Here is a 26,461-nt window from a genome sequence, read left to right on the forward strand (position 1 = left end):
TAGCGGAGAGTAGTATAACACAATGGGAGATTTGATCTAGGTTTAGGAAAACATACTGCATCATACTGCCATGTCGCACGTCCACCGATTTTCCTACCGAAGTTATTTGTTTCATTAAAAATATCTTTATACTTGGGGTAAAAGAGTGGAGAACCTGACAAAACAGTTGAAATATGGATTCAATACAATCACTTATCTGTTGACTCCAAAATGTCCAAACCGACAAGTTGCCCACGGCAAAGCAATACAACAGTGGTGTCTCCTGGTACCTGGGTTTCGGTCCAGAACAGTTAACCTGCCAGTTCAGAAAGGTCAGTACATACTCTGACTGGCCTCTGGTTGCCTCTTGAAAGTAAATCTCTTCATGCTAACTGAATTATGTGCTCTGTTCCTTCTAGCTGACTTCTATGCACCTTATTTCCCTTTCCCTGAAAACAGATTCAAGATGTAGTAAGTCACAAAGAAAAGTAAACAGGAACACCACAGAAGATGAAGATACTCACTAAAGGACTTTTCAGTACAGAACTAGATGCAATAATATTCCTTTTATAGTTATTTATGCAGCTATATTTCATTTTAAAGATGACTGGATGATGGCTTGAGATCAAAGGGATTCCCAGCACCAAACTGCTGAATTTCTCAAGGGCCTAAGCTCCCCACATGAGCCATAACTGCAGTGTAGCGTGCACTCCTGTTACCCACTGACAGCCATGCCATACAAAACAGCCTCATGATTTAGATCAGGGCTGCAACCACCTTCAGTTCAGCAATTATGTCAAACTTCCCAAACTCCCAGCTTCTTCTCAATACTATAGCAAATTGTGTGTTATGTTAGCATTGGACTTACAAAAATGCCATTGCTGTCAACTATGATTAACAAGAGACCCTAAAGTCTCCTGTGACGCCTAAAACCAAATCCTGCAATCTGGCAGTATTCCAAAAAGAGTATTGGATAATGTGAGCTGGCACACAGAACGCTGTTCAAAAGATCTCAAGCGTAATCTTTCACTCTTTTTATACCTCCAGCTGAAACACAGGACATTTAAATCACCCACAGATTCAAGGCTTCTGCAATGTTAATTCTTCATCACTGTGCAGACGCAAAAAGAAACAATGAGAACAGAGCGTAGTTCTTAATAAGCAGAAACACTGATAACATGTGGTAGTAAAGAATATTTAACAGCTATCAAGCTAATTTTTTAAATTTTTTTAATGAAACTGAATTTTATTAAACTACAAGAAATGCAAAAGATGGTGATAGATCAAGAAAAATATCTGCTGGGCAATCCAAAAATAAAGACTGACACAGGTACAATTCCCTACAAACTCCTTTATGTGATGTTACCATAAAGCTCTTCGGATCTGCAGATTGAGCTTAACATACACTGTTTCACTTATGGTGAAAAAGGTTATAAAGAACATTATATGAACAATATAAGGCTTCATTGTCTTTTGCTGTTCTTTTAAACACTGGGACATTGAACATCTCATTGCTGAAACAGTTTAAATGCATAGGCCACAAACAGATACCTCTATTATAGTTCATACAATTACAAAAGTCCAATTGCATAACGCAAGTCTGATTTACCAGCAGGGAAATAGTTTGCTGGAAATTATTCCACTATAAATTGGTTTTCATTTATATAAACTGTCTTGAAGTGCCAAGTAAACACTAAATGCAGAACATTAAGTATATTTACAGGTTCAGTGCACTTTAAATTCCTCAGTAAGAAGGTACTGAAACAGCAATAAAAAGGAGCTTTACTTATATGAGTATACTTGTGATAACACAAGTGGTTTGACAAAAAACAAACAAACAAAAAAAAGAAAATCTAGCAGCACATTAACATTCTTATGATGATTTCATGAACATTTACCAAAACATTAACAAAGTAACGGAACACTTTTTCCTTTGCAACCACTGCTTATCAGGAGAGAAGCAGTAACGCTGAAATACAAAGAATTTCCTTGTTAATATTAAACACACAAAGGAAAGAATTCCACTGTAGAATCCATTTATACCATGTCTGAAGCATGTGTACAATCTTCGATGTTTTTAAATAAAAAACATGACCAGTTATAAATAATATTAAAGTTTTCATATAGCATCTAAATAAAAACTGCTGGATTTTCAAGACTGTGAGGTTATTTCAGAAAGAAAAGGAGACAATCTAGACAGACACATTTATCATGTACGCTGCTCTGATTTGATCTCTTATGCCTTACTGCAGTTCCTAGCCATGCACACACAATACGGCCACATCTGTGCAAGTCAAAGGTTTGAAGAGCCATACTGAGGCTATAAATAATTAGAAGTAAAAATAAATGAAAATTTCCTGATGTGAATTTTCATGGACAGAGATATTGGCCAGATTAAATTTATAGGATTGACTGGAGAGCAATGAACATGTCCACTAGCCAACATGTCCACAGCCAACTACCCCCACTCAGCCATCTCAGACTTGATCTGCATGAAACTTACCCTTAGACACGCACAAATACTCGGTGACTGTCACAGACCCCTAAGAAAAGGGAACGTGGCTGAAACATGAAGAATTGCAGACAGGAACTAGCCTGAAGGGCCTTAGATCATCCCCCAGGAGGTGCTTCCATACAATTTCACATGCCTGGCTCCTATCAAAAACTTATTTAGATCTCACCTCTTAAATGGTAAATATCAAAGATCATGGGAAGTGTGTTGCTCACTAAAATCTTTTAACTATTTTCAAAACACGCATTCATTGCTACATAAGTTACTTTACACAACTACCAATACAGATCTTCTTGCCAGCAGTGCTTAAAAATAGCTTTAGAAAAATTATCAAAATAAAATTAATGATCCTAACTGATCAAGTCTGACCTCATAATGGAAATATGTTTTCTTTAAAATCATATTTAAGTAGTTGCTGTAAGGAATAATTGTTGGCATCTATAAAAGCTGCATAATAAAAATAAATACTTTCAGTCATTTACAACAAAATTAAGAAATATACATTTCACTTACACGGGTAACAATACTTCAACAGATTACTTGTTAGTCACTGTACAGTCCTGAGCATGTTTTTGCAGGCGTAATTTAGGTCATCGTTCTTCTCCCACAAGTCCACATGACATATGCCAGCTGGAAGAAAACTTCTAATACTTCCAAGAAGCAGTATCTTAATTCAGCTTTGGTAAATATCTGTGCAACTGTGTAAGTCTTTGATTTCCTTTTCACACAACAAATAGTTTAAGGCAGGCAATATTGTTATTAAGATTCCTCCATCACCTTTTGACACTGATAAAGCAAACCATCTGGAAGAGCAGAACAAGGTGATCTGAACCACAAAGCCAGCATCCCTGAGTGAGTACGACAGTGCAGCAGACAGGGCACAGATGGAAGTAGCTGGCACGCCAGTATTCCCTCATTACCTTAAAACAACAGATGCCAAAAAAAAAAAATGAAGTAACAATCAGAAGTAACAATAACTAAAACATAGTTCACAAAAAATTATCTTTCTCTCAAACTCCTTTTCTGCTGTTCTCTTCTACTCATGCCCCTACTTCTCTAATACATCACCAAAAATCATGCCTCCTGCGTGCAATCCCAGCTTCATATTTGTCATGTCCAAAACTCTTCACAGTTCAACAGTTTGCTCCCTTACAAAGTTTACTGTTTGCTGTACACTTGTATCTTTACACAGACCCCCGAGTAAAGCAAATAAGGTCTGCAAGACAACGCTCCTGTGTTCACTATGCTCTTACACATTCCCTGCCTTAAAGTGTAAGATACCTCCTTCCATGAACTCACTTTCCTGGGACAAATTACAGGTTGTAAGCAACCTTACAGTAACCTTTCACTCACCTATAATATCAACTATATGGAGCTTTAGCTTCTGTTGCAGTGTATTCAGAGCTGCTGAAAGGGAATCTTGAGAAGATGACATTTTTATATTCTGCTTCACATCATTGGAAAGGGACAACCACAGCTTCCCAAAGTCTTCTGTAGTCATTTCCATTGGCCTAAAAATAAGTTCACCACATATCTTAGCAAAATGAGAAACATTATTCAGAATATATTTGGTCACCCAAAAAATCCTATCTGGAAGTAACTGGACAACAGAGCAAGCTATAAGCAAATACAGATTAGATTAAACAAAGCCCTCCTCATCCCAGTTTAACATTTTAAAAAAGTTTCTATTCCTTGATTTGGATTTCTAAATTTTTGTAAAAAATATATTATTCTATGTAAATGGAAGACTAAAATGAATGGCCTTGACTTATCTGCCCATTGAAAAAGATGGAACAAGTTCAATGAGAGGTATACTTTATTATTATGGAAAACAAGGTGGATTTCACTATAAAACAGAAAAGTTTACTGCAAAAAGAACACTTCCTTTTTCTACTCCTAAAATAAATGCAGTGTTCAAAAATGAAAAGAATGAGCTTTCTTCTTTCCCTGCAAAAGATGACAGCCTATTCATATAATGTATGGGGGTCTGTGCTCAAATCACTTATTTCAGTTTATATCAAGCCGTTATTTTAAAACGGCATGCCCTTCCCTTCACTCTGTTCTGTTAGCCTCCTCAAAAATGCATTCTGTAGTTCAAGACTATTCTAACCTGAAGCTACTGTCAATATTCTCACTGGATTTCTACTTCTTCCTGGAACTTTGCCCCTTTGTTCTAAGTGTATAAATAACCATTTACTATGCTTAACAGTCATCTCGAGTAAAATTAGCTGCCTAACTTGAAGTCTTATATTTTCATAACCAATATCCAAATCATCCCACCCTTGTCTAATACTTATTTGAGTACACACATTTTTTAAAACTGCGGGTTATTTTATTTACCTGATGAAGTCCAACAATGAAAAAGTTATTGAAAATTCAAGGTGAGTTTCCATTTCTGACTGGTAGTTAACAGAGCCAGAAAGAATTCCCTGTGTACAGACTTTGTCCATCCACACACATCTCTGGCAACGTTTCACACTTTGAGCTTCAATTACGGGAAACTGGTAGGTGGGACTCTCCAAAATCTACGTAATTTTTTAAAAGGAATAAAGAAAATAAATCTGGCTGTCAAGTTGTGCAAGTGGCTTTTATTTCAATTGATTTTTCTTGGACTATTTGGCAAGTGAATAGAGCTACCATTTCTCAAGTCTCAGAGGATAAATCAACCATTAACATCTACAAAGTTCTACGAGAATCAAAACATTGGAGCAATTCATCTCTTTCTGCCAATTGGCTTCCCTCCTCCTCCCTGAATGACTGCTCAGAGAGACCAAGAACTTATGACCAAGAACCCAAATTCTGTGGTTCAGTCCCAAAATAAACTAATATACAAGAGAAACACTACAACATAGCCCAAGCTATATGCTAAAAGCAAGTTCCCAAATCATGCCTAATAACAAGGATAATTTCAAGATTACTCAGCAGTCCCTGGCCTCTCCAAACAAACCAGTAACACAGATTCTATCTGCGGTAGTGGTCTGTGTGGAAACTGAAGTGAAATACAAAGAAAAACTAGACATGAGATGCCCACTTTCTATCAATGCCATGGCAGGTTTGATTCAAGCCAGAAATGGGGAGGAAGGAGACTTCATAACCAGTTAGCAGTTCCTTGATTAAGTCAATTCTAGAACAAACATTCTTCTTAATTCTCTTTATCCAGTTATCACTTGCTGAGTGTCTCCAAGGTTTCATAATTCTGTGCTTCTTTCAGCAAAATCCAGGGATAGTCATGCCCACAGGCAACTCCTAAATAGCCTTCCATTTTAAGTGAAGTTTCAATCAAGACTATCACATGCTTTTACCAACCATAGTTAAACCCCAGATGTAGCCGATGACAAAAAATAAACTGACCAATTCCTCGCCACCATCAACTGAATGCATGAGAACAAGAATGAAACGACTGATATCTTGGGGGAAAAAAAGAAAACCAACCTTGAAGCAAGCTTACACAATTTTATGTGAAGGAAGAAACTGCATCATGTCTGCCTGTCAGATAAATACAAACGAATGCACAAGCCCAACAGTCACACCCAGACAAAAAAATTTACGCAGTGATTTCTTGGCAACTCAAGTCATACCATTCTGAGAATGACTGGTTAGGTTTGCATTCAGTCTTAAACACCAGGAAGGAGCTCAATTCAGAACTGAAAAATCATACATATTTGTCATACGGAGGCAAGCAGTAGGAAATGAAAGTAAGGTGAATCAAAAAGTGAGATGCTAACTTCTACACCAAATGACACTAAGTTTAGCACTGAGATTTCCTTCACTACCCTTTAGGACGTATGCAATAGCCATACCACAAGTAAGTAAATGCTTTGGGAAAAAACCGTGGCTATTACTTTAAATCAAATATTGCACACTTAAAAGCAAGCAAAAAGCAGGAAGTTTCAAGTGAATTTGAAATATAATGGAAACAAAGTTTCTTACCTGAAAATGTTCTGTTTCTTCAAACACTAAGTTCAAAGCATTAAGTGCAGAAGTGGTTTTATTTGAAACAAAAACAGTGAGCAACAGAGAGTCATCTGTCCACACCTTACAAAAATACACAGCTAAGGCATCACTCTGACAAAGTTCCACTACTTCAGAGTGAGTGAGCTCTTCTAGCTCTTCTGGTAAAGAAGGGACCAATGGTGGTTTACTGGCACTTTCACACCGAGCACTTGGAGAAGGCTGAAAAATTTCAATATTACTATCAGCAAACAACGACGACTGTGACAGCCTACTACTTGAAAGTCTGTCATCCAGCCCATATTTTTTTAGGGATTGAGGTGTTTCAAATGCTAAATTATCTTCTACAATATCTGAAGAACACATAGAAGCTTTCCTTAACCTTGTGTGTATATTTCCCTCACAGTCTTCCATGTTAATAGGTACTGTGTCAAGTAAGGGACCAAGATCTGAAGCAGCAATATTTTGGAAGTCTGACGCCTCTTCGCTATTTTGAGTTTCATTTATCTTTGACTGTCTTCTGAACTTCTGAGTAGCTGAGTCTGCCTTCCCCATCTGAAAAGGAAGAAGAAAAAAAAAAAACACGGGTGGGGAAGTTTCTAGCAACCAGCTGTGTTACTGTCAACAGCATGAAACAGCGTGAGCAAGGACAAATAACGACCAAGGAATCAATTCAGATGACAAATACAAATAGATTCCAAACACCTTAATGGATTCAGCAAGGGGCTTGTATTGTATTTCTTACAGGGTATTGGCTCAGCTTCGAATGCAAGAATGAGTCTAGGTTCTCTAGAACAAACTAAAAGCTCCTATTGAAAAAGTACAGGTGAACACTCTCTGGTTAAACCAGAGAGAAATGTCAAGATTTGAGCTGGCTAATACGGTAATGTCAGCCTTAGCAAGACTACCTAATGGTGATTTTTTTTTTTTTTTTAACATTCCACATATTACTGTACATAAACTCCAGCCAAACTCTAGCCTTACTGCGAAATGAATGCCAACAGCTCTGCAAAGTTGGGTCAAGGAACAGCTGTCAGGGAAAACCAAGACTGAAGGTTGAAGTGCAACATGTAAAGAGAAGGAAGTTCTAGTTACTGAATCAGATCTGCTCCAAAGGTTGCTTCACCAAGTAATATCCAACCTGTTTCAGGTTCATAACAAATTATCAGATTACAAAAGTAATTTTCAATAAATCGGGGGGTTTTGCCTCATTTTACAACACTAATTTGATATCCATTTGCATATAAAAATCTGTAATTGCAAATAAGGCAATATATAAACTTTCAACTGGTTTCAAAAGAACCACTTACCAGACTGACACTGGCATTTGATCCTAGCCCAATAAACAAAGTTGATGCCAACTGCTGCTTCTCTTTGTCTTCCTCAGAGAGGCTGGTAACTTGATCAGACCGCAATGCAGGAGGATCACCCACCTGTCCTGCTAACAAGGTGCCACAAGAAACAGTTTGTGGCTCATTTTCTTTCCCTACTTTGCTTTCCTTCTTTGGAAGATAGCCTTCTTTTCCCCATAGCTTGCGTACTCCTTCAAGTTTCAGAATATTTGTCCTAAAAAGACAAACAAAACAAAGCAGGATCAACCATGTGAACATCACGCTCATAAATACATGCCAACACTGTACTTTAAACACCATTCACAACTTCGGTACTTTGATATACACAGTGAGCAGTGGAATATAAATGAACACTTTTGCATCCGCATTAAGTTCTGTTAGTAATGTCATTCATTACTTTTAGAACACTCTTCAAATACAAACTTGGACTAGGCTATACAGTCCTAAGTATAGATCTATACTTGCAGTCAGTAGCAGACTCTGTTTGCCAGCTCCATCCACAGTTTCAGATTTATAATGTATTTAAATATTTTTTTTTAAAGTGAATACAAGCAAGAAGGTATCTATCTTTCTCCCCAGGAGAAAGATTCTGGGAATCTCTATGTATATTTAAATAGTTATATTGCTGATTCCTTCAAAAATCATTTAAGTTAATGTAAGAGACTGAAAATCAGAAGAGACATAAGAAATTATTTTTATTTCATATGAAAAGTGTTCACATTCTCAGACACCCTGAACTCTAGCAGAAGTCAATTCAACAGACACAGGCTAAATGCTGCAAGTGCTACAACTAAAAGCCTCACTCAAATTTTCTTACACACACTAGTCAGAGATTCTGAAAAAGCTTCCAAGGTTTCCTGCATACCAATTTACCAGAGTATAAATGAAGTTATTAATTTGTATGAAACTATGGATATGGAATTTATTTGTAGTGTTCTAAAACTTAAGGAGCATCTTACACGGCAAATCTTAGCCTCACTTTTATCTAAACAAGTTTCCTTAGCAGGCACATTATTGTAAGCCCATAAAAGGTAAGCATAGCCTGTAAGAAAACAAAAGAAGCCAGAGGAAAAAAAAAAATACTTAATCATGTAATCATCAGGTAATCCTGACCCAGTTTTACTGCATTAACTATCACTTAATTTGTAGTTTGTGAAGAAAGTGGGAGAAACTGTTTAACTGCATTAACTTTTTTCTAGTTATTTCAAAGAAGACACCATCTGAACTACTTCTTACATGACAGAGGTTTCCATGTCCAACTGTATTCTTTTTAGTTCCATGTAATGAAGAAGCAAAGACACATGATACCGACAAGAACAGAAGCTTAAACGTACCTCATTTCAAACACGAATTTACTTACTCTTTATGCCCTGTCTCTGCACTATTACCAGACGTATCAGAACCAAAAGATAAACCAGTGGGGGACTGTCTGCCGGCGACACCAGATGAAGACACACTTGAAGCAAATGACAATCCATAAGGTTCAAAATTCAGAGCTGCAAGACAGACAGAATCTTAAAATTACAGTGAGACATAAAAAAGTAAGAAATCTGTTTTCTGAAAATAGACATGCTGTACTGCTGCAATTCTCAGGCTTCCCATTCAGGAGCCTATCCTCATTAAAAATGGATGTTTCTGTTCTCAAATAAGCTTTTTAAGAGGATTTATGTAAAACACGTATTCATTTTCTATTTGGTTTTAAATACTGAAATTAAACAGAAATAGTGACTTTACAGCTTATCACTAAAACATCTGCTGATGCTTAGTATCTGTAGTCAGAAGTACTGTATTGGATCTCAATGAGTGAGCTTTTCCATTTGTTCATGAGCTTAAATAACATTTTGAGTCCACACCATTATGTCCAGATATCACTGTCTGCTTTGCAAACATACTTGACACCTTGGGTGATAAATCAATTTTCACTAAGACTTGCAAAGCAGGATTCAGAACCAGATACTTCAGCTATGCTTTACGAATCAAAACGTAGTTTGAATAGCTTCTAAAAATTGTTCTGGACTGTAACCTAACCAGTCGTTGCTAGGTACGAAGCAGAGTGCAGCCCTGGAACTATCAAGGGATACAGTCCCTTTCCCTGACCTCCACCCCAGCCTTACACTTTCTTCTTCCGAGCAACCTGAAGCAGCAAGGCAAAGCTGTTGGGCATCTGGGATGAGAGAAGTCTCTTGACAAAGGAGGCGGTGCTAAGGAAGTGTCCTGTCCCATAAAGATGCAAGAAGGAACAGACATCTAAGGGGCTTTATGACAAACAGCATCCACAAAGATATTCAAACTCTACCAACCCATAAATTTAGTTATCTATAAACAAATGATTTCAATAAAATCAGTAGACTCTCCTTCTAGAATATTTCTGAATATTCTACCTCACCTATATCTTACCTCCTAGAATATTTACAAGCCGGTGGAAGATGCTAACCAATACTTGTGATTACTGAGGAAAAAAAAAAACAAAATTCAAAATCTGGTTCCTACAATTTTACAGGGAAGCTATTGTAAGAACACTGCAAACAACAGAGGGCTAAATGGATGTTCTTCAGCAGTAAAGACCACTAATTTCATTCTCAACTCCTCAGTATGAAGCACTATTATGAGCGCAATCTGACATACAGTAGATTGTATCCCTCACTGGGCTTTACATGCATGGAGAAAACAGTATAGAATACTCAGTTTCAACATACTGGACCTTGTTCAACATTTCTCCACCAAAATTTTGAATTTTCTAGCAGGCTTAAAGTGGAGGCTGTTCAATTTATAATTATCTCAGAAAAGTGTTAAAATTCTGCCAAGCTACACATGCAAGCAAATGGACAATATTTATTGCATGTATTAACCCGCACAGTCAAAATCTTCTTTTAAAAATAATTACTTCATTGTAGATAATGCAGTGTATTAAGAGCCATTTTTCTAATTCCTCAAGAGTAAAGCAAAGCTGAGGAATGTTTTAGAAAAGCTTTCCAACTTCAAAGTGAATCACTCAGAAATGTCTAAAAGAAATCCTTATGTGACTGGCTATAATAAAGTAAACTAGTATTTTTATGGCAAAAAAATAAAAAATAAAAGTTGCACTATAGGTAAAGTTTTGGGGTATTTTTAACTAAATAAAAGCACATACTGCTGTCTCACCTGTTCCTACACTAGATAAGAAATAAGATGTGTGCCATAAAGTAAGTTCACAATGGTTATTATTACAAACTCTAATTCTACAGTCAAGACTAAAGTGCTCAGTATAATAAAGTTAGGAACGCTTTGCTTTCACTTTCATAATCCCCATAGATTTCAAATTTCATAGACCACCAGAGATTATAATAAAACATCCTCATCCGCAGAACAGCAACCTATGATAAATGAACAGTTACATATACCAGCTAGACAGATGGTGGAACTAAAAACTAAGTTGAACTCCACTAAGTCTACAAACAAGAGATGTATTAAGATTAAGATAACATTACTTTAAGAAATAATATTTACACTTAGATTGCTTGTTAATACTTATCAGGTAATTTACCAGCTATTTAATAAATGCAGTAAATGGTCACCTTTTTCCTGAGAAAGTTTCTCCTCTTGTCTCTGGTGATGAGGCTTATACGGTGCTGCACCATCACTAAGTCCCTCAGCGACAAACCCATCCAGAAAAGATAAGGAAGCATCTACCTACACAGAATTAAGAGAAGTGAGAAAGTAATTGAAGTATTTTCTATACATGAGCCTGATGTTACCAGAATAATAGTGTCTTATCAGCAAACCACGATCTTCTGTCCCACGTCTCCCATATCTACCAGTAAAGCTACTGTATTAACGGAAATTGTTAAGCAACTATGCTGAAACAGGCTGAGCTGGAGATTTGTAGCTTAACTCCTCTGATACTGTTTTTTTTTTTTGTCTAAACAAGTAAAGAAGCAGCAGAGTAGAGTTTTCCCAAAATGGCTGAATCCACCATTATTTGAAAATACTGAGCTGAAAAAACCCCCCTCAAAAACCTCAGCAATACTGTTTTCCATCATTTATTGTAGACATTTCAGTGCCAAGATCAGTAGTTTCTCAATAGGAGGCAAACCCTTTGAATTAAAGGCTTAACTTGTCTTTAAAAAGAAAGGGACAAAAAATAAATCAGGGTATGAAATCATAATTCTGTTAACAGCTACTCCAGCTTACTAACTAAACACCATGATTCTTTATCTTTCAGCATAGACCATTATGATTCATTCACATATGCCTGAAAAAGTATGTTTCTAAAAAACTCACTTTAAGCCAACTAAAGACTGGCACCAGTCAGAACTGTCAAATATAGTTCATTCTGAAAACTTTTTTTACTAAAATATTCAATCCCCCAAACTGCTGAGCACACAGCTCTCCATGAAGAACACATGTTGCAGCTGTCTTACCACCATGTCACTGCAACTAGCATCAAAAGGAAGTAAGTTTTTCATCAGTGCTTTGTCTTCACACAGATGCTTCAATTCAAAGGCATATTGTCTCATGCAAGTATCCAGAGAGTTGCTGAATTCTTGGATTAGTTTGTCAACTGTTTTTGAACAGGAGGTACGTGATGCTATCTTTGTGACTGCAGCCATTATCCATACTTTAGTTTCAGAAGTAACAAAAGTCTTCTTCAGCAGGTTGTGTAGCTTTGTCAAAATAACTTCTGGATCAACTTCTGTAACAAGGCTGGAATACTCCCCCAACACCTATTCATAAAGAACAGACAAAATAGACATTTAGTCACACAGAACAGTGCTTTCAGTTTTGAAATTAGAATGTAGTATACTAAACACTATAATAAAATCCACCTCACACTCAAGAAACTTATTTAAATATGTTCTAAACTATTTTTTACCATTTTGTGTCTTAAATGTCAAAGGCTTGAAATGATCTTTGTGTTTGCCTCAGCAGACTCTAACTTTTAGCTTCTCAAAAAACAAATAGCTGTCTCAAAGAAAGCTAAACACAGCAATTAGGCCCTTATAAAACACAATTTGCTCCTACTGCAGTCTCTTCCTTGGGTGGAAGCTGAAGCTTACCCAGGTACCAGACAATACTAGCATAGCACTTGGTCAGTCACCTGCAAGGCTAAAAATGCATTTCACAACAACATCTGGCCTAATTCTGACAAAGACAGAGAGGCTCTCAGCACGCAGTCAGATTCATGTGGCTGCTAAGCCATTCCAATAGTCACCTGCCTTAAAGGGAGCAAGCCAGTTTTTCCACAAACTATGACGAGCTAGTAGTCCTTGGGCACCAAAAGAGGTCACTGAAAATAGATTTCAGCATATTATCTTGACTTCAAGTAAAACCAGAATATTCATGACTAAAAATAAAAGTTAAAAATATTTATTTAAAAACATCACCACCTTTGACAGTTTCCCCATATCTTTATATTCAATTTTGACCATGTGTCTACCTTACCCAACTCATAACTTGAAGGAATTTCTGTGGATACAATGCACCTTCCTCTTCAAGTAATGCTAAATAAGAACGTACTGCATACATCCGTAGCTGATCATCTTCTTTTCCATCACCAAATCCTAGGTAGAAAACAATACATACTTTGCCTGAAACACAAACACCACCCCCCATCAAATACTTCAAAGTGCATTTTAAGAAAAAAAGCCAGATGATTTAGGAACACGTCTAATTCTTCAGAGCATTCGGGGAGTTACTCACCTTCAGCCAACAGCCTCAGAAAGTTGTTTGGGATATCAGGATGCACAACATCACCTCCAACTGAAAACACAGCATTCATTGTTTGGATGAACCACTCATTGTCAGGGGCATACGTGTCCAGATGTTAAGGAATGAAGTGCTAAGGCATAACTTGTTCTTTCTTTTTTAGTGTGTTTCCTAAGGAAACAAATTTTCCACAAATAAGATATCCATCTTGCTCTCCGCAGTAACCTGAGGGCCTGATGGTCAAATATCAGCTCAATCTAACTGAAGAGGAAATATTCCGGTATCTTTTATAAGCATCTCCTGTAAGCTTCATGAAAGCTGGCGATCAGGTAGATAAATCTTAAGCTACTGCCCTGTTGAAAAAGCCTGTGCATGAACTTAACAGCTGCCCATTACGTGCAGTTTGCTGGCTTGCCAATCAACACATGTTAAGTTGTGCATGAATAAATGTTAGAATGAAAAATGAGTTTAAGCAGACTTTACACAGTAGGAACAGATACATTCACACAAGGATTTAGTTCTGAAAACCTGTCCTACTGTTTAAGTTCACACGTGTTCTGTGCTAGCTTTCCAGCATAATCCTTTGAGTTTGTTTACCCAATATCACTTGATTGATAGACTAGCTGATCTTTCCAGCAGTGTTTTGCTGTGGATTTACTGAAAAACAATAAGCATTTTGAAGTACTATATTTATATATAGTTAAAATTTGATCAGCCTTTGCTGACTTTGGAAGTTAGTTTCTGCCTTCCCTCAAATAAATCCTGCAAATGAACACTTTCTGTACTGTTGAAAATTTCCATTCAGTAACATTAGTATTATTGTCTTATTTTTGCATACTATATGACAACACAGCTTTTTTTTGGTACAATACTCTGTGTGAAGCAGTGTACAAATAGGACAGCAAAGTAGCTCTCTATTATAAACAGCTTACAACTCCTATTATCAGACAAGAATACATACAAAAAAATCAGGCAATGGCAATGTCGATCATAATAATTTCTATCTTTTTGGCATAGTTAAAGAATCTTTTCTTCACTTCTACGAAAGTGTGTTATTCTTAAAATCCATACACCAATGAAGAGTTCTCAGATAGAAAGATTATTCTCACAATCGCAGAACAGCACTCAATGTAGCACCAAGGCATCTCTCTCCATGCAGTGGTATAAGACTTCAAAGTTTTAATTTAAAAATAAAATGTTTTAATGCAAAACTCCAAAGCCAAAAAAGTATTTTGAGTGCCATTACTTTCTCTTGGTGAAACAGAAAAACACTGTGGTCATTTTTGAACGCATTTTATTTTACTTTTTTTTTTTTTTTGCATTTGAAAGAGTGGCAAGCGCAGCTTTTCCTACTTGGAAAGATCATGAAAGATGCTTTAGAAAGGACATAAACTGCATTTACTTGAGCTCCGACTCCAAAGTTTCAGAAAAATAAAAGGATATTTCTCAGCTAGTTCTGCTATTTTGCCAACTAAGCTGATGATAGCATATTCTTCTTTGCTTTCTTTTAAGTAGTCGAGCATCTTCTGAACTATGACAATTACATTCTGTCCATTTGTAATTCTATAGAGAAGCTCTAAAGTCTGAAAAAGGAAGCAAAAAAATTATATTTAATTGGCTCCGATGATTCAAAAAAGCAAGCAGGCAAACAGAAACACTTGAGTATAATGCCAAATTGAGCAACTGTCTTCTTTTGGCAAGTCTTAAATGAAATACACTGCTTCTCTACACAGCTTGTCACATTGTAACTGCTCTCTCACAACAACTGAGACATAATATACCTTCTATGCTACTCATTTTAAAAAACTCATCACCCATCTTAAAAATTACCTTCATTTTTTAGGTTAAAAAATTCACTGACCTCCCTTTTAATAATGGGATCTGGATGGTCCAGGCATTCAATTATTGTCATCTGGTGCTGAAGTGCCAGGTTAGGATCCTGCTGGATAACATAGGTCAGAGCCTTTAAACCTAGAATAGAAGCGATCGGAAGCAATAGAACAGAATGTACACTACTATGGCCAAATTAAAAACGTCTTAATGAAATCAGGTATCCTTACCTAAGTATTTCAAATTAATTTTGGGTGACAAAACAAATTTGCCAATGCACTTGGCGGCCTTTTCAAGAAGTTCAGATTTGGGATAAATCGTATAAATTGTTTGGACACATTCAAACAAGATGGCTGTGGGGAGAGAAAAAAGGACACGTAATTAATGTGTATTAAATACCACTACAATGCAAAAATTTTTAACAAGCAAACAAGCTCACTGACTGTATCAAGGAACTGCAGTGTTGCCTCACCTCCACTGAACCTAGCTGCAGAGCACCTACAGACGCAAGTAAAAACAGGATGAGAGACTATCCTCCTTTAGATGATACATATTTTTTATTAGCCTTTGCCATTGCACATACAACTTTCTGTCCTGAAAGTTCTTCCAACCTTGGAGTCTCCTTTAGTTGCTCAAGGGACTGGACTGGGACAGTCTTTAGAAAACTACTGGGCAACTATAATGGATTTGAGACAAAGTATTTCTCAATAATTCATATGATTTCTTAGCTACTATGAACAGCCACAATCAGTCCAAGAACATTCTTATTAAAAAAAGAAAAAACAACAAAACAACTTTGTATGGTTGTTTAAGAAAAAGTTAGAAGTAAACGGAACAACACACAAAAAGTAATTCTTTGTGGCAGCAATTCAGGCAAAGATTCAGATCAATTTAGGAATTAACTGGCATCCAAAATCATGATGTAATTTTCTGTTGTTCCTGTAATTCGGTCTCTAACCGAATTGTCCGATAGACAACCACCTACTCTTCCTAAGCATTACAAAACTAAACCCGAGAAGACTAGCATACTAACAACTCAGTTGCCTACAAGAAGCAAGAAACATGCAATAACCAAGGACTTTGTGTAAGAAAGAGTAATCACTAAAAAAAAAAAATATAACATTTTTCTTTTGTCTGGGATCATCAACTGAAGTTTTACAAAAAGCTCATCGTATGTGAACAAAAACTACATATCTAAGTTCTGTGCCCTTGTATGAATCATAATATACTGCCCACTTTGGCCCCTTAAGTGCTTAAAACAAATCTAATGTTCAACTCTCAGCAACTGCCAAGTGCAAATTGTATTATAAGGCAACACACCTCTCAATACCTTCTATGTTCTTTCCTAAAGAATAGAAGTAATAAACTGAACATACTAAATGTCTGAACGATGCTTCCTCATTTATTATTTACTGAAACAGAGTACTTCCCCAGAGCTCCCTTTAGCGGAAGTGAAGTTCATACAATGCTTACAAAATATGTATCAAGTAGGCAGCAGAACCTAGAGCTTTGGGCCATGATCCTCCTCCCCCCGCCCCATGTTGTTTTAAGGTGGTTATCCCATTATCACGGGTACTTTACTTTAACAATAAAGTAATGGGGGGGTTAGGGTTGGTTTTTTTAATAGTTAAACAGCTCTTAATGTAGCTTCTGGAACATCAGATCTGGGTTTGGGGAGGTATTAAGACCTGGGGAGGGGAAGGCAGAGAAAAATCCAAATAAATCACTCAACTTTTTGTTAGAAAAACAACTTAGTGCAATTATTCTTTTTGCTTTCTTCTAGCAACAAATACAGCTTTCTCTACTGAGAAGATGATTACATTAACACAGCCTTCTACCGTGTTCTAGCAATTTTAAATTGAGATGTGTGCCAAAACATCTTTTCACAGGTATCGCTATCATTGAACTCTGTAAAGGTATAATTTTTATTAACCATGGCTAAAGGAAAAGCCCTACACAGCTATAAAGAACTAATGCTGTCACTCTTGCATTCTTTTTATTGCCTTTCTCAAGGCAGTGAATAGAAAATCCAGGCATTTCTAATAAACAGAGCTGTATCACTAGGATTTTTCTTTTATCGTTTATTTCAACTCAAGCCATGTTCAGTAACAGCTTTCATGAAGAAGCTGACTTTCTGTATTTAAGGGCAAGGACAATGCAAACATAGGATAGAGGCCTTTGAGTCAAGATGAATCCTCAGTAAATAAAAATGTTTTACTTCAATGATAAACAACTGCAATGCACAGCAATGTATCACTTGTTTTACAATGTACTAGAGGGATGCTTAAGAATACCATTGTTATTTATTAAGAATATAATTAGATTTTTCAAAACTACTGCACAAGTATTTTAGCATGATCAACTACTCACATTTTCAATCATCCCAAATATGATAATTACATAAAATACCCTCACCCACCATATGTAATATTATGATTGATCTCTGCTCTTCTTAAAGATTCATCTAGAACATCATACATCAATTCACTTGTCCTGTTTAACAAGAAAAAAAAATATAAAATTATTTGCAGCACTAACAAGCATGTAGTCTTATTTTGCCAAACAGCTCAAACACTAGTACTGCAATCTCTAACACAAATTATTCACATCCACAGATTGGCTTTGACATGGAAGAGCTCTATAACATGTTTCTAAATGGCATCTAACAAGATGTTTGCAGCTTTCAAAAGAAACATTCACCATATCACAAGAATAAAAACACTTCCCTTGCTGCTTGTATAAAAAAATAAAACATCAACACAAAAAGGACCACAGACAACCAGGTCCTCACAAAATGACACCACTTTTAAAAATATCTTTACTCTGGATTTTCACACAGTAGTTTGGTATCCTAGTAACAGAAGTCCCAGCAAAAATGTATTTTGAGCATATTCCACAATAATCAATTGTTTAGCCGATCCAGAAGAAACTAACTTTGCAAGTTAAAAAGTGTCTGCTCACTGTGTTGGTTAACAACAAATATTATTTGTTAATTATTAATGAAGTTCAACACTGAAATCCTCTTATTAAACAAAAAAAAACCCCACAAAACAGAAAGCTGTCTATGAGGTACAGGTCATGACTGTCTTTTTTGTATCTTCAAAATATTAATTACCGAGAAAGATCTACTTACCTCTGATCATCTTTTCCCAACAGCCCCAATATTCTTAAAAGCTGAATTTGTAACCATGGTGCTGGCACACTGTGATAGTTGAAGTCAATAGGAAGCTTTCCTCCCACTACCTGCTTTAGGATGGTTACAAAACTCCCAGTCAAGTCCTTGTATCCAGATGAGTTTTCCTATATAACAAAAAAGAAACACAATTCAAATATTTTCATACAGCACCTCAAAAGTAAAATCATCCACAAGCTGATTAAGATCAAAATACCTACACTGATGGTTTCATTTCTTTAAATCAAATTTCTGCTCTCATCCCTGAACACCTGTAAGCTCTTCACTTTAAACCTATGCTATTTTCTCACACATTTGCAAAGGGAGTGAATGTAACTTGAAGGCAACAGCAAAAAAGATAATTACAAGCAGATTTCAGTAAACCTTTTTAACACACTGTAGAAGTTAGATCCCTTAGTAAGGATGCCAACGATGCCAAGCATTTGGATCACGCAAGTGGATTTGTCAAGCCAAATGGAGAGCTAGCACAAACATAACACAGACATACATGATCATAGAAATTAACTTTTCTAACGACGACAACTAAGTTTTTTCTACAAAACTTCTGTGCCATACGCTGTGTATTTAAAATAATGCATATATACATATACGTGTATATATATAAAAAATAGCTCTCAAGTTCAGCTGTGCTTCTAATTCTTTGCCTACCTTAATCATTTGAAGATAAATATGCAAAGAAGCAGCCATGACTCCAGCATCCCTGTCACATAAGGCTTTCCGGAACTTGTCATGAATGTGTTGAACTTGGTTAGGAGCAATAAGATAGAATTTATATAAAGCTTGAACAGCTTTTCTTCGGATAATTTCCCTGAAGAGAAGGAAGATTTACACAAAACAAAATTAAGTGGCTTATGCATTTTAAGTACTTGACTTAAAAACAACTTGCACTTGTTACTTCCACAGCAGTGTAAAATTTTGTGGCCAGCCATCAGAACATCACAATTTGGAGAGAGATGAGAATCCATGTTTTACATATTTGATAACCAATGACTTTGCAAATACCAAGCAAACTTAAAGGCATAGTATGGCTTGATGTGAGATTGATGATTCAAAAGAGTGGCCACCAAATAAACAATGAAATTGGCCACTGATAATCTGTTGTGGTCACATGTGCAGCTCCAAAAAATACCTGTCTAGAAGTTACTGAGTCAGTTCATTCTGCAATTCCCTTTGTAATCAACACAACACTTACAAATCCTTTGTGTGTGGGATATTAAAGAAGCATACGATTCAAGCGTATTGACATCTGCAAATACACTTTTATCAACAAAGTTTCTGTAAAGAGCTTTATTTAAAAAAAAAAAAAGCACTTCAAGGATCCCAATCTGTTTCTCCACTTTACAAACATGTCTTCATCCACATATTTGTTAAAAGGACTCCAGCAGATAAATTAAATTACATTTCCCTATCAAAACTGGTTATGAAAAAAATGAATACCTATCAAATACTCAGTCAAGACTGCAAATGAGACTCAAAGAAAAACTATGGGAGGAACAATTTCTGAATTTAATGATTAGAAAGACCACCTCAGAGAAAAAAAACACCAGTTTACTAAAACTCCCTACAAAATTAAGTAATTCAACTGTAAGAGGCCACTTGAAATTCTGTAAATGAATACATACTTAGAATGCTGGAGCTTGTCTTCTATTAGGGGAAGGACAGCTGGAATCATCTCCCGTGGAAAGATCTGGCTGACAACGGTTAATGCCATGCACACCTCTACTAGATTAGTGCTCTGTAAGTCCTGTCACAATCATGGAAATAAGACAGTAGTTTTTTATTTAAACTTGTAAATTCTCCACAGACAAACCCTGTACCTTTCACAAGCAGCTGGACCTAGCCTACCAACAGCAAGCATCCTGCTGCCAGCCATCCTGTTGTCTGCTCATGCTGGAGAAGCATCAGCTCTCGCTGAGCTAATCAGGTTCTCTTCTTCTCTTACACAGGAAGAAGGAACAAGCAGCTCCTCACACCCATGTGATAGAACTACATTAATATTTTAAATATATGTGAGTTTAACACACAGAACTATGATCAATGTTTGTTTACTGAAATAGTTTGATGACTGCAAAACTATGCTGAGTCCTCAGCTGGACCAGTGGGATGAGTCACTCGTCATGGAATTCAACAGTATTCTCTCTAGTGCCTTTGGTCTAGCCCAAATAATTAAAAAAAAAAAAAAAGACCAAGCTCGAGAATACTGCCAATTGCATATCTGTACACTAAAATAAGACATTACCTACTCCCTAACAAATGAATGCAAACTACACATAACATTCCATTAAAAAAAGAAAATTCACAGTCTGCCCCAAATACAATTAAAAATAGTACATACAGCTCTCTGTAACCTTAAAACAAAAAAGGACGGATGAATTTATGAAATACAAGACTAGAATTATTCTTCAAAACAAATGAAAGGTGTAAGATTTCCAACTGACATCATTATTTGCTCTGGCCATTTGTCCCAGACAGGTTTTAGTCCTCAGTTTGGTTTAGTTCTTTGTGGACTCTCATTCTTCACTTCTTTCTATATCCTTATTAGTTTTAAGTCAGATTTTAAAAGATTATAAAACAGTTTTCAATCACAATGACAAACTAAGCATCACTTTCGGTCTAATTTATGTGACTTTAGCCTACTGTAACATAAAAAGTAATAATTACGCAGAAAGTTACAGTAAATCACGATTCTCCATGTAAGAGGCAGTAATACAGAAGATGACACCTATGAAATACTATTAGGTAATAGATTTTCAGTGTCATTCCAAAGCATATTTCCATTTTCTACCAAAATTATCCCAAGAACTCAAAGAAGCCAACAGATACTTGCTGTCTGCTAAAAGCAAAAGTTTACATTGAAATACGCATGCATGGCTCCTGTTGGAGTTGAAAATGTATATAATTGGTACATTTTATAAAGGCAATTACCTCCTTTGAAAAAAAATTTTAAAACCAGCTTTAACAGCAGGAATGCCAAGATTAAATTAAAAAGCCAGGGAAAGCCATTTCAAATTTTCATTGCTAACCAAAGAAACAGAAACTTCAAGAGCAAGATAGGACTAACGAGTATATAGCTTTGATGTTGTGCAACAAAACAGGAAGATTTGGTCCAAGTTTAGTTTACCTCCAGACCTCCAAAAACACTGTACCTTCACAACTGTGTTCACAAGTAGAAGTAGCAGTTCATGATTTTCACGTAGAAATAAAGAAACTGCCAAGTAACCTATAAGGGAAAGCAGCCTCCATTACTACTTTCAAGCAATAAGCGACTTCAAGATAGAAAACCGAAGACTAATACCAGAAGAGTTAAACAATTACAAAAACCCAACAAAACAACCCCACTGTTGGATGACAGTTACTCGTTTTTTAAATATAAAGACTTTCTTTTATTTCCAGGCAAACCAGTTATATGTAAGTTGCAGTAAAGCTCAACAAGTAACAGGTTAAGAATTCATAAGCTGTGAGAAATAAGAGACATTACAATACTGTTAGAGCTAAAGAGCAGCCAAGAGCACCATGAGAAATTACTTCCTGGAAAAATAGTACCTTCTCTGTATGCAGAAAAGCGTATTACTTCTAGACTACACAACACAAATGCACTTCCTTATATCTGTTTCTCTTTTTTCAAAAAATAAAATTCCATTTCAAATAAATTTTATATTCAACTTGGAATACAGAAGAGTAAATTCACCACCCTATGCCAAAAACTCTCTTGTCATTTCTTAACAAAGAGGAAACAATTCCAGAACTCCAGAAATCTGCCAGAAACCTTTTTCTTCAAGACATGTCTTCCTTTTAAAGTAAACGACTTAAAGGGAGGGTGGAGGTGGGGAGGGCGTGCCACAGCTCATGACAGTATTTGTATTACAGAGATCGACCTTAAAAAAGTTCTTGGTTCATTCAGGGCCTAGGGATCAAAATGAACAACTTGGATAAAAATAACTGTCTGGGCTATCAGACTGATCTATCTGCTTGTGAAACTACGGACTTGGTCACCTCAGCACACCTGCAAGACTGTAGTTCTCTCTCATTCGCTGAGGCTCACATTGGGTAAAAGAGTAACCCATCTTGATTGGATCAACTGACAATAATTCCTTGACACAAACTTTGGTATATTGCACCAAGAACAGACAATGTCGACCTCATATCACATACAACTGCAGAACACCAACAACAAAAAAAAAAACCACAAACACCCCCCCACACACACACACTCTTGATAACATCCTTTTACCAGATCAAAGCTTAAGGGCACTTTCTGGCCTGAGAATTTTAAGCCACTGACATTTAAAAAAAAAAAAGTAACTGCTGCTTCACCAAAGCCTTCTCAAAAAAAAAAAAAAGCCCTTGTATGGAAACTTCTCAAATGGATTAACAACAAGACACATTGGTTCTTGACACTTACAGAGGTCACAAAGTTTTCTTCAAAACAGCTTGCCACCTGCCCTCCCAGGTTTGGTGAAGACAGACTTTCTTAATCCCTACCAGAGCACCTGCGCACTGGCTTTCATTACTCAGGGGTAAAGCAACTTTAAATCATCACTTGTAACGCATTCTCTCTGAAATTCCAATACTTGAGTGGATGATCCAGATGAAACTCAAACAAAGGATATCAAACAAGCATATCCCGCAAGACACTGCCTTCCTTCTCTGTATGCAGACATAGTATTGCTTGGAGTTAAACCATTTTCTCTGCAAACAAGAAGAAATGTCTTCACTAGGCAGTTGAATCAGCAACTGCAAGGAAATTCTCCAGACGAGACAGACTGACAGCTACTTCAAACTAAATCTACTGGAAACAAGTTAATAGCCACAGCGGCAAGCAAAGAAATCACAACAGCATGAAATTTCAAAGAAATCTGAATTAGCCTTTCAGATTTCCTCAGGAGCTTCTGCACCGATGCTGTAAGAATTGCCTTATTTCTTTCATTTCCTACAACTGTTTCTAAACTAAAAAAATCCTACAAGCACCAGAAAAAAAAAAATTATCTGACAAATGTCTGACACTAACATCTTTGTCTAATCTTGTACTACAGTACTTGAAAAAGAAACTAGATCCTGACTGAAACTCATTTTCAGGTTGATGTGGTTTTTAAACAAAATTTCTAGTAAATTACTTGTTTATTTGGTGCCACAACTCAAAACAATGAAAGAACAACTGATGATTTAAAATAATTTCCTCTGCCTTCTGTTCTACAAGCAGATACAGAGCAGCTCACAAACTAGGGATTTAGTTCTTTTCAAAGTGGAGTGAGAGGCTTTGAAACAAGACCAAGAAACCAGAACATTTTAAGCTGTATTTTTACATTAATTATATATCCTAAGAAGTTTTAACAATACAGTTTGAGAATATTATTAAGGCTACAGCCCCATGCACATACCAACTCTTTTCTCCAAAAGATTTCCTTGCTGTGCAAGCTTGATTGCATGGATATATCCAAAGGAAGACTCGTACCCCAGCATTTCACAATAGATGAGTCTCACCATACATTCTTTCATCAGTCTCTGAAATACCAAAAATAAATTATCAATAATTATAAGTCAGATATGTTTTATACTCTTCTTCACTGCTCTAATGAAGTAGAGGACTTTATCGGACAGAAACATATGTGCATTCACACATTTTTCTAAAATCAGGGTACTCATAATTTTTCCTTTGCTATGAAGCTATTCTGTGAATCAATATTCATATGTCACTGTAAGAGCAGAACTCCCCATATAATACCCTTAAAGATGTTATCTTATTTTGATTAGCATGTACGTGATCAACAGTATATTACAACTAACATAAAAGATATGAATTATCTGAAGTGTCAGATCACATTGATAACGCAAATTATTTTTTACCAATCAGTACACAGACCTAGGATGGGTTTTTGCTATGTGTGAGGTAAAACTTCATCTTTCCCTTGAAAAACTCTCACTCATGGGACTAAGGCATGCATTAACCAACTCAAAACAGACTATAACAACTCCTGCAACTCTGACACTATCAAATGTGTACACGAAAAAAGCACAGCTTCTTATACAGCACAAGTTCATCAAAAGAACAATGTGAGCCCGCAAGAACATTATTTGATGGAAGCAGACAATCACTTAACTTTTTTGCCCGGATTATTTCAGAAACTACAGAACAAGAGACTCTGGGTTACAGTTTATTCACACCAAACAGGATCACAGTGTCCTCACTAGTTTAAACCATGCTGCAAAACCAGACACTGGTACCTTTTAACGCTGATGATTAAATACCTATAATGCAGACAACCTGTACACTGCACCTAGCAAAAAGAGTGAGACCACTGTTTTTCTTCACCTTTAGTCTGCTGTAATCACTAATAAAACTTACAAGTGTTGTAGTGGGGGCTGAAACAGTTGCCTTCAAACTGGCTAGTTCCTGCTGGATTAATTTTTCTTCCTCCTAGAAAAATTCAGTTTATTTTAATCTCGCACGAATTTCGGAGGCAAAACACGAAACAAAAATCAAAGAAGCCATGTTGACAGTATTCCAGGGTCTCCTCAAAAGCAGCGTGTTTACGTTCACTACATTCATGGCAGAAACACCGGCCTGCTCGTTCCCAGCCCCGAGGGCAACACTTTGCGGCCGTGCTTTCCCACGCCACGCCCGCCACAGAACGGCACCACGCGGCACCCACGAACACACACCGCGACGAGCTTTACCGTCGGGCTCCGGAGCTCAGCAAGACCCAGCCCCGCGGCTGAGAGGCCAGGCCAGCGCACCGTCACCGCGCACAGGGCCCACAGCCCGACCCGGCCCGGCTTACCGCCCCGCGCCCTACGGGGCCGCGCCGGCCCCTCAGGGACACCGCGGGGCGGGAAGGGAGCGAGGAGCACTGCCCGGCCCCCGCCTGCTTCGAGGCGGCGAGAGCAGGGCGGCGGGGAGGAGGCGGCCCAGCCCCGCCCGCCCCGGGGCGCCGCCCGCAGCCCGTACATGCTTGGAGGTGAGCGCCGTGATGCTCCGGATGAGGCTGCCGAGCCGGGAGGTGGCCGAAACCCTGCCAGGGCCGCCGGCCCCCGCCGGCCCGGCGCCCGGGTCGTGCTGCCCCAGCAGCCAGGGCAGCACGCTCAGCGTCCGCTCCACCACGTCGCTCATGGCCGCTCCCGCCGCAGCCCGCTGCCCGCTCCCCGCCCGGAAGGGAAAGGCCCGGCCGGACCGCGGCCCCCGCCGGTCTCGCCGCGCACTTCCGGGGCGCGCGCGCCCGGCGGCAGGGGGCGCCGCACCACCTACTGGGGGCGGGGCGGGACGGGGCGGAGCGGGAAGAGCTCGCGGGCCGGCCCGGCCCCGCCCCGCCCCGCCCCGCCCCGCCCCGCCCCGCCTGCTGCAGGCCCGAGCCCTGAGGGAGCCGGGCGCGGCGGGAAGCCGTGTTAACGCCGAGCCGTGAGCCTCGGGGGGGGCCGCGCCGGTGGGCGGCCGTGGCTGTGCGAGAGGCGCTCCCTCAGTCCCCGCCCTTGCCTGCCCGCCGCTGCCCTCCTCCCAGAGCGGGCAGCGGGCCCTGCCGTGCCTGAGATCGTCCCGCCCGCTCACAGCGGCCGGCTGGGCCGGAAGGTGGAGCTGAAACACAGCGTTTAAAGCCGGTCAGTCCGCGGGGGGTGGCGGCAACCCCCTGCCCGGCCTCTAGGGGTTGCTGCCCGCGGGCTGCCGGTCGCAGATCGCATCGAGATGAGAGCAGATGCCCCCCTGAGGGAGCGCTGCCCGGGCGAGGGGTGCGGCAGCAGGAGCGGCCTAACCGTCCTTTTTTTTTTTTGTTAGCACCACAAAACAAAGACACTTAAAAGGTGGGTTTCGAAAGAGCAGTGCGACAGTGTGTAGATGCTTATGAGAAATACTGTTCTTAAAGGGCCTTGGCCGAGAGGAGCTGTTCCTGGGGCAATTCCCGCTCCCCTGGCAGCAGGGGTTTGGCATCTTGGGAAGGTTTTCACCACATAGCTCCTGTGAACCACCTC

At 38.3% G+C, this 26,461-nt stretch overlaps 1 protein-coding gene across 1 annotated transcript; it reads right to left on the reverse strand.

The window, feature by feature from the left end:
• Positions 1-2,848: 2,848 nt before the first annotated feature.
• AP4E1 (adaptor related protein complex 4 subunit epsilon 1) lies at positions 2,849-25,610 on the reverse strand. Its single transcript, XM_086471904.1, has 21 exons — positions 25,449-25,610; positions 24,846-24,917; positions 23,881-24,004; positions 21,649-21,722; positions 20,125-20,246; positions 19,151-19,310; positions 18,443-18,609; positions 17,729-17,802; positions 15,540-15,662; positions 15,341-15,450; positions 14,923-15,062; positions 13,474-13,586; positions 13,216-13,334; positions 12,195-12,497; positions 11,349-11,463; positions 9,155-9,290; positions 7,753-8,008; positions 6,422-6,997; positions 4,832-5,016; positions 3,845-4,002; positions 2,849-3,411 (listed from the first exon to the last, which is right to left on the reverse strand). Exons 1-21 carry the CDS (start codon positions 25,608-25,610, stop codon positions 3,251-3,253), a joined length of 3,450 nt encoding a protein of 1,149 aa, XP_086328030.1. The 3' UTR covers positions 2,849-3,250.
• Between the last annotated feature and the right edge of the window lie 851 nt (positions 25,611-26,461).

This window comes from Leptosomus discolor, chromosome 11 (assembly GCF_034619465.1).
Source record: "Leptosomus discolor isolate bLepDis1 chromosome 11, bLepDis1.hap2, whole genome shotgun sequence".
Classification (NCBI taxonomy): Eukaryota; Metazoa; Chordata; class Aves; order Leptosomiformes; family Leptosomidae; genus Leptosomus; species Leptosomus discolor.